We start from the raw sequence: 9,406 nt of genomic DNA, 5'->3' as shown, positions 1-9,406 counted from the left end.
CAGACTTGTCAGCATATGGATGTCCTTGTTTCAGAAATGCTGGCCAGGCGGTCTCCCTGCACGGGGCCAGGTTAACTCATAATTATGCGTAGATTCTGCAGGCAGCCTTCAAATGAAAGCTGAACTGAGAGACAGGGGAGAGCAGGAATATGGAAAGGGTGCCGTGGCTATGTTTGAAAAAATAATGGAAATATGGCAAATGGGTATTCCTCCTCTCTTTTAGTGGTGTGATTCCCCCACACATACCAGTGTTTCTGCATCTCTTGGCCTGGAAACGTGGTTACTAAATGGAATCTGGTGTAATCCTGGGATCTATAGTTTATCCCCCACAAAGCAGAAATTCCTGCTCCCTTAACAAGCTAGTTACTGGGGTTGAGGGTCAAGTGGATCAGGCGGCGACCCAAAGGAAAGCTGTTTGTTTATTCTTCGGCACACTGCTGCGCTATCGTTTTCCTCTTCGTTATTACTGGCAAAAAGTTCAAGTCCACCTCACCCCAGAAACATTGGCAGAGTTCTCGTTTTAAGCACTTTAATCTGGGCTGGAACAAATATATATTAATATATTAAATGTGAAGGTTCTCTGTGTTATGGCAGCAGCAGGTCTCCCTGACTTCCTGCTTGCAAAGGAATGCTTCAACTGGATCACATTTCTTGAAGTGGGGGCTGAGTTGTTGGTGACTCTCCAGATTTTGCAGAGTCTTCACCTGAAATTGATGAAAGCCTTTCTGTTCCTACAGGCATTTCAAGTAAGTTTTATCAGGCCAATTTTTCGTTTTTATTACGCACCATATTATTTGACGGATGCGTTGTTTTGTAAACAACTTTGAGACCGTTTATGGTGAAAAGTGGTCTATAAATACTGGGGGGGGGGACATAACAAATATTTGTTGATTTAACAACATTTAGATTCTGTTTGATCGTTAAAAAAATCCCAGCCTCTAAGATTGTTTACAGAAAGTTAGGATAGTAAAACTAAAATGATCAAGATTTATGTTGCTTAATAAGGTCTCTTTCAAAATGGATTACCGTATTGGCCTAAATATAAGCCTCACTTTTTTCCGAATTCCGATGGTGAAAAGTTAAAGTGCAGCTAAAATTTGTGACCTTACAAAGATTGGCTTTTACAATTTCACTGCTGAAACAGACATATGGAACGGGTGTGAGTGCCTGCGGAATTCTAAGGGAGCAGCTTATATTCGGGTATTGCCTTTTTTTCTTCCCCCCCCCCCTTGAATTTTAAAGGTGCAGCTTATATTAGGGCCAATACGGTATTATTCAGGTTTCCTGTTAACATACAGTAAAGTTTGTGTAAAGTAGCTATGAATCCAAAATTTGTTGTAATGTTGATGCTTTGAAAGTGCAATTCAGCTCCTAAAATTCTGTGTGATTCCAGTGGAAGGCTGGAGCAGCCATATAAATACCAGTCTATGTTGGCTGGGACAGATGTGAACTGGAGTCCAACATCTGGAGGGTCACAGGCTTTAAATGCTTGCCACAAAGCTCAGCCTTGGGTTGGAAACATCTTTGTCACTTTAACACCTCTGCTGCTTTTCATCCATCAGTCTTAAGAGCAGACTTTGAGTCTTCCTGTGCTTGCTAAAATCAGGGGTAAGGACTCTGTGGTCCATCAGTTGTTTCTAGAAAATAGGTCCCATCATCCCTGATGATTGCCCATAATGGTTGGGAGCTACTGGGAGTTGGGAATTGAACACCTGGAGAGATACAGGTACCCTAAGCATGGCTTACAGAACTGCAGTGGTAGCTCTTTATTTAGTAAATGTGAGAAGAGAACTAAGGTGTAGCCTTCAGCTGTCACACACAGATACCTAGGATAAGTATCTCCACTTGGACAGCTTGTTGAAAGATATACCGTATTTTTTGCTCCATAACACTCACTTTTTTCCTCCTAGAAAGTAAGGGGAAATGTCTATGCGTGTTATGGAGCGAATGCCTACGGATGGCGGGGGGATCTGCTGCAGTCGTGAGCAGAGGATCCATGGTTCCCCTTCCTTCCCTCCTCCGTAGCTTGCTTTGCTCACTTTGAAATAGCAAAGTGGGAGAAGAGCTGCTTAGGGGGGAGAATAGAGGGACAGAGAGCCTGGTTACAATGCACGGATCCACATGGATCCTCAGGATTTTTGCACTGGGTCACCCCAGATTCACCATCAGATCACATAGCATGCCCATGGCTACAGCTTGCACCAAAAAAATCACGCACCCACTATTGCTTGGGGCCGCAGTGGTGCAAAAACGTGGTTACAAAGCATGGATCCACATGGATCCTCAGGATTTTTGCACTGGGCTACCGCAAACTCACCGTCAGATCACATGTCTGTGGCCACAGCATGAACCATAAAAATCATACATCCACTGTTTCGTTTAGAATATTTTTTTTCTTGTTTTCCTCCTCAAAAAACTATGTGCGTGTTATGGTCGGGTGCGTGTTATAGAGCGAAAAATACGGTATTCAAAAAGCACTGCAAAGATGGTAGAGATGGCGCTTGTCAGATATCTAATGTGAATTCCAGGAAGGTCCAGTTCTGGAATTGTGCAGAACGTACCTCCTGAAGGATGCCATCTCCTTGCTGAGTACAGTGATTGGTTGGGCACATAGGGGATGAGATGATCTTTCAAGTATCCCGGTCCCAAGCTGAACAGTCCTTTGTACCCCACTACTAGCTCCTTGAACTTAGCCCAGTAGCTAATCATAAGGTGCAGGTAGATGTGTATGTATTTTGAGACTCTTAGAATACCATCTTGTCACTCACATCCATGAAGCAGGACTAAGAACTGTGCATTCACCTCCCCCGAATAAAGTTGGCCAAAGTTTATTGTGATGCTTTTGAAATTCTCCGAGTGAAACCGCCTTGAACTCTTTGTTCTGTTCCCTAACTTATACCTTGAGCATTCAAGGGTGCTGCCAAGCGCAGTGCTGACTCCAGCATATGAAAACAAAACTCTTGAGGAGGGTGCCAGTCAGTACAGAATGTCTCATAGCTCACCCTAAACTGCTTAATCTGCAAATGAATATACTCTAAACATATCCCACCACCCCATTTCTCAAGCAAAGGTGGTTCTCCCCCACCCCACGTGTTTGTTCTGCTTAAAAGGTCACTCTCTGGTATGCAGGCAAAATGTCAGTTTGCCTTCAGTGTTTGGAAAGTGAAATTCTTCAACAGATGGATTAAGGAGCTACACAGTGCTGGAAACCCAAATGTCAGGCAACTGGTCTTTCAAGGAACGGATCTTTTAGCAAGTTAAGTTTGGAGCAAGAGAGGCGAGGTTGCCTACAAACTGCCTTCTTCCAGAATATCTTGTGTGGAGGTTGAGGAAGACTTCTAGGAATGTAGGGCTTGAGGGAAAGTTTCCAGAGCAAGGAGTAAAAGAAATACAGTGGTACCTCAGGTTAAGTACTTAATTCATTCCGGAGGTCCGTACTTAACCTGAAACTGTTCTTAACCTGAAGCACCACTTTAGCTAATGGGGCCTCCTGCTGCTGCCGTGCCGCTGAAGCATGATTTCTGTTCTCATCCTGAAGCAAAGTACTTCACCCGAGGTAATATTTCTGGGTTAGCGGAGTCTGCAACCTGAAGCATATGTAACCTGAAGTGTATGTAACCTGCTGGGCATGGTGGGCCAATTGGTGCCAAAAAAGGATAGAGGTTTTTTCATGTATGCTACAACAGCAGCAAGAATACTCATCACAAAGCACTGGAAGACACAAGACCTACCTACCAGGGAAGAATGGCAGATGAAGCTGATGGATTATATGGAATTGGCGGAAATAACTGGCAGAATCCGAGACCAGGGAGAAGAGTCGGTGGAAGAAGATTGGAAGAAATTTAAAGCTTATTTACAGAAATATTCTAAAATTAATGAATGTTAGAAAGATGCTGGAAAGAAGTTATATGACTTTAGTAGAAATATTATAAAGAATTAAGTATGAATAGCTGACATTGGGTAAAGATGTAAATTTAAGTTTAAAACTTTGTTAAATTAAACTATGGAACTAAATTTGTGAAAGAGGGAAAGGACTTGCTAGAACATTTAATTGAACTAGAATACAAAAAAGGAGGTGTGAGGAAGTCGAGGAAATAAGCTAATGAAAGATAAAGATATGAAAATATGGGGCTCTTTTGTATGTTTGTCTGTTCTCTTGGGTTTTTTTTTCTAATGGTTTTTTTTTGTTTTTTCTTGGTATTGTTGATGTCTTGTATATTTTTCCTCTTGTTTTTCTTTTCTTTCTTGTAATGTTTAAACTTTAATAAATATTCTTTAAAAAAAATAATGAAGTGTATGTAACCTGAGGTACCACTGTACTGGAGTTTGAGGAAAGATCTGCTGGATGGTGGCAGTGTTGGAGGAAGAGAGGAAGGAAGGCTAAGAAGGGAAAGCCTCTCTTAAACATCTTGTTGGTTCATGCTTTGTGGCTCCACTCGCTCTTTTTCTCCAACTGCTCAGAAGCAGATACCACACATGTTCTGCCTCTTCTTCATTCTGGTTGGTCAGGCAGGAATCTAGATAAGACTATGGCAGCAATGGTACTGCTGCTTTTGATTGACCCCAGAAAGAGAGCTGTGAGTAGAGCAGAGAGCCACCTGGCAAAGTGTATGCAGGTATTTTGTCACTCCATGAACATTATAATCCTAGTGATTTCACCGTCCAGAATGGAAGCATGACTATTACAAAGCAAAAGGGTCAAGGCTCAGAAAAAATATGGATGCCATGAGCAGCCTGAGAATTCATGTTAAAATTCACCCCACAGACATACAGAGCATGGGGTCTAGACCACTTTAAAAAGTTGGCTGATCAAGAACCAAATTCATAGTTAGGTCATAGTTAAATATTGCACACATGGCTCAAACCACTACAAATAACTCAAATGCAGAGCTAGATTATATTTAGATATAAAATGCATTTTATTTTTAAAATAAGATCATTCCCAGAGACCTGAAGGCTGCTCTTCAACAAAAGCAAGTTCAATACAAAGCAATCAAGACAAACTACGTCCACCAAACAACTCAGTAGTACAGACCAAAAACCACGTACATATACTTGCATTTATTGAACTTTTATATAGTCAGCTTTGTACAGCAGTGACAAGATTCATATTATACAAGCTATTGTTTTCAATTGTTGATTTGCCATAGAAGGATTTCCCCCCCATTTTTATTATGCACTTGAACACTTCAGTAAAAAGTTACAGATACTTGAGCTGCAATTACCTGGTATTGTAGAGAGGTATGGGTTTTAAGTACATGCAAACATACATACTTGACGAAATACTCTATATCATAATTTCTGAATAAGTTATACACAGTACATTAGCCAGAGGTTAAAGACTACAACCCTATTACATTCTGAAAATCAAATCTAACATTCTTTCTTTTCTTTTTTTTTAAACACAGCTGCTAGTGGCCAGGAAAAAAAGATGATACAAACCTCATTTAGCTATCTACATATAAAGGGATTGTGGTTTTGCAAGAGCAAAGATTTGAGCATTTTTATTCAGCCCTTACTACCCTTGCATCATATAGCACCACAAGAGTGCAAGGACTGCTGCAAACATCTAGAGCAGTACTTACTGGCTTTTGTATTGTGCATCTGTGCCTTTAACATTTGCGTACAATGATATATATATATTTCAAACCTATAGTCAGACACTGGCAATTTGGCTTATAGTGATTGACAACATTCTGTGCGTCAGCAAAATTTAGATACAAAAACAGTGAAGGAGGGGTACCATTCACCTGAAGGTTGCTAGGCAGAGGCTATGCCATTCATCATTGTATCAGGCAAAATAAAAAGACAAGACCGCAGCAACCTGAAGGCAATGGGGGGTGGGGTGGGGGTGGAGCGGGGAATGAAGCTACAATTGCAGTTTTACAATGTGATGGCACACCTGTCTGAATAGATGCATGCATCGGTGCAAATGCACGCACCTGAGGTACCTTTCCCCCCAGGCCAAATATTATCTTATACAGTACAGTCTTCTCCACTAGTATTGGAGTCAAATCAATTGAACAATGATATTTGGCAGTTGAGAGCCTAGCGACTTAGGCAACTATTGCATTTCAGATTGCTCAGAAACCAGGTGCGTATGTTACAGTACACAGATTCCACATTAAACTGGTCAGTTCAAAACACAGGAGTCGAGTAAACCAATAATTACACTGACCAAGCATTCTAGCAATGGCTTTGACAATCAAGCAACGACTTTTCATATTCTACAGTGGACCATGTGTTATTGCTTCGTTTGGATGCAAGAACAGTGAGGCATTGCTAGCTTTGTTCAGTGGAAAGAATTGGGTGAACATACCAAACGGCATTCCTCTGTGCACGGAGTCTGCTAAAAACTGCTTGAACTTTCAGACATCCTTGCTTGTATGGTGCTATTACTACACTTACATTGACCTAGAGAACTAAAGTGGCTCACGGTGGGACAGAGGCAACTTTTGAGCTCTGGTACCTCCTGCTTCAACCGCTCTAGCTGCTCGGTCTGGAATATATTTGGTTGTTCAGGCATCCAGTCATAAATCCTAAGACAGACATACAACGAGAAAGGAATGAATGCAAAGCCAACCTATACCAAAGGCACACTCAAGGTCTTATATACACAAGAGCAGATATGCCCCAGCACAACTGAAATCTTCACCCCCAAAAAGTTTTATACCAATGTTTTAAGACTTCGATGAAATTTGCTTTTATATCCCTGTGTGCTCAATTATTTCATCCAGTGATAGTTCTAGAAGTAGGGTGCTCAGCATCTGACATGTCACCAAGTGAAAGCTTTGAGGCAACCCTGCTAGCAAAGTTATGGAGTGGCTTTCCTGGGTGTTAGAAATCACCATGTTAGAAATCCACCCAAGAGTTCTGGTGCATGCATTGGCACAAGATACAGGCATTGCTTACTATTTGCATGCCATGCTATACAACGATTTCAACCTTTCAGTGAATGCAAAGTCCGCAAAGAACATAGTGCCTACGTTGCTACAGAATCAGAGCGCTCAATTTTTGTTTTTAAAGTAAAGAGGAAAGCACTGTGGAGTTATGTACTTTTCTAAAAATAAAAAAGCATTCTGGTCAGCAAGTACAAACCTGTCACGTCATTTGTAAGTTGAGGATCTGGTGAGTGTCTAGAGGAAAAGGAATCCAGGTGTCAGGGACGAGTTACTCTCCTATTTAGAGGGTCTACTCCTGAATACAGCACACCTAGAATTTTTGCTCATCTCTGGGAGACAGGTGCCTGGGGGATTTGCATAGGTAGTGGATCCAACGTCTGATTCAAAGTCCCATCAGACATTCGTAACACGGCCGATAACACTAGCCTTCCATTAAAGGCCTCAAAGGCCAGAACTCTGTGGACAATGATTGGCAGGTGCAGAAAGGAAGCTGAATTGACACCCCCACCCCCACCCCGGTCGCCTCCATAGCTTCCGGTGCTGGTTCTGAGAACAGGCACTTCCACCTATGGGTTGCAAGCTTGGTGAATTCATGATAGTTTGCCCATATAAAGAAGCAAGAAATTAAATCTTGAAATGTGCCAAACAGCCTTAGGTTAAATATGAATTAAGTCCCTTGCTATTGTATCTAGGGTTTCCTGAAAAAGATTGTTCAGTCTCCACCTATAAGGCATGCTCTAGGTCAGGCTTCCTCAACCTCAGCTCTCCAGATGTTTTTGGCCTACAACTCCCATGATCCCTAACAAGCAGGACCAGTGGTCGGGGTGATGGGAACTGTAGTTTCAAAACATCTAGAGGGCCAAGGTTGAGGAAGCCTGCTCTAGGCGACCAAATTTCTGAAGCCATTTAAATGAGCAGTCGTAAAACAGTATTCAGTTTTTATGTTAAAGTTAGTTTAAATCTAAAATATAGTTTGGTGCAGCCACCTATCCCAAAGTTTTAGTAGCTATTGTGTTCCCTCACCAAATCTGGGGGCGTTATTTAATGAATAACCCAAACCCTCTCTTCTCAAACTACAGTTCTTTCTCTGTTGTGCAGCCATGTTAACAGAATGATTAATAATGCTCTGCGAAAATGGTTTTCAGATATCCAGGGAATTAAATTAGGGAGACCAGAAACAAAAATTCCTTGATGTGAGAATAATGTTTATGGTCCAAGCCTCAAAACTGATCTTATACACTAGACCACACTGTCACATTTTCACGATACAAAATAGAACAAGGATAAATATGAAAGCCATGAAGAATGAAAAAAGGGTTCAACTGGAAGCATTCACTGCCAATAATTTGATTTCTTGTTTTCTAAAGGCAGCATGGACAAACCGTCACTTGAGTTCCAAGGATAGTTCATGTAGTCTTGTAAGATTCTGGTATTGTCTGGGCTTTACGGAAGTTAATTTAAAGTTCTCAACCACTCAGCTGTGCTTAAAGGAGGGGTCAGGAGAACTTAGAATCCACCCCCCACCCACGCAACAGCTGAAGAGCTTTAGCATGGCAGTCTCTAAGGATGCCATCTAGCAGGGAAAAGGTTGATTTAGAGTAAAAATAAAAGATTTTGTGCTAAAAGGTGTCAGATTGCAGAATATCAACAACTGTTCCTGTTGCTCTTTGGGACATGCTACATATTATTCGACTTGTGCTGATGACTAAAGGATAGTAAAGACTAAGGAATTTCTTTCCCATGCTGGTTTTACATTTTTTTATATCAGTACAGTATCTGGGAGCCCACAGAAACAGCAGATGTGCTCCCCTCATGAAAGATTTCACATTGCCTAGCTACCCGAGCAATTTAATGCTGATCTACATACAGGTGTTTGCACATGTCATTTTTAAGAGGCATTCTATAACAAAACCAAAGACACTGATCAAAAAGGAGGACATGAGGAGTTATTGGAAAATGCAAATTAAGCAGAGAAGAGACCATATAACACCGGTCTTGAAAGTCCTACACTGGCTCCCAGTACGTTTCCAAACACAATTCAAAGTGTGGGTGCTGACCTTTAAAGCCCTAAACGGCCTCGGTTCAATACCTGAAGGAGCGTCTCCACCCCCATCGTTCTGCCCAGACACTGAGGTACACCTCTGAGGGCCTTCTGGCGGTTCCCTCACTGCGAGAAGCCAAGTTACAGAGAACCAGGCAGAGGGCCTTCTCGGTAGTGGCGCCCGCCCTGTGGAACACTCTCCCACCAGATGTCAAAGAGAATAACAACTACCAGACTTTTAGAAGGCAGCCCTGTTTAGGGAAGCTTTTAATGTTTAATACCAGGTTACTGTATTTTAGTGTTTTGTTGGAAGCTGCCCAGAGTGGCTGGGGAAACCCAGCCAATGGGCAGGGTAATAATAATAATAATAATAATAATAATAATAATAATAATAATAATAATAATAATAATTACAAGCTGTTTAAATTACAGCCAACTGGGAAAAGGTGGTATACTCCACTTA

At 41.6% G+C, this 9,406-nt stretch overlaps 1 protein-coding gene and 1 long non-coding RNA gene across 14 annotated transcripts in view; one reads left to right on the top strand and one right to left on the bottom strand.

Annotated features, from left to right (window-relative positions):
* Positions 1-4,895: 4,895 nt before the first annotated feature.
* Positions 4,896-9,406, bottom strand: part of GPCPD1 (glycerophosphocholine phosphodiesterase 1) — a 60,017-nt gene continuing 55,506 nt past the window's right edge. For 8 of the 13 annotated variants that reach the window (XM_083493777.1, XM_083493771.1, XM_083493782.1 and 5 more), the window contains exon 20: positions 4,896-6,539. In XM_083493777.1, coding sequence (XP_083349903.1) covers positions 6,350-6,539 — 190 coding nt within the window. In that variant the 3' untranslated portion in view covers positions 4,896-6,349. Of the gene's footprint in view, positions 6,540-7,098; positions 7,137-9,406 lie in introns of all 13 variants that reach the window. The other 5 variants (XM_083493783.1, XM_083493774.1, XM_083493773.1 and 2 more) reach the window with 1 other exon arrangement.
* LOC310702355 lies at positions 6,539-9,071 on the top strand. The gene is made up of 2 exons (XR_014523462.1): positions 6,539-7,643; positions 7,787-9,071. It is a non-coding gene; the product is annotated as an uncharacterized lncRNA (long non-coding RNA).

Source organism: Podarcis liolepis (genome assembly GCF_965112155.1).
Source record: "Podarcis liolepis genome assembly, chromosome: 3".
Classification (NCBI taxonomy): Eukaryota; Metazoa; Chordata; class Lepidosauria; order Squamata; family Lacertidae; genus Podarcis; species Podarcis liolepis.
Note: the sequence above shows the minus strand (reverse complement) of the source record. Positions and strands in the feature narration are given on the sequence as shown.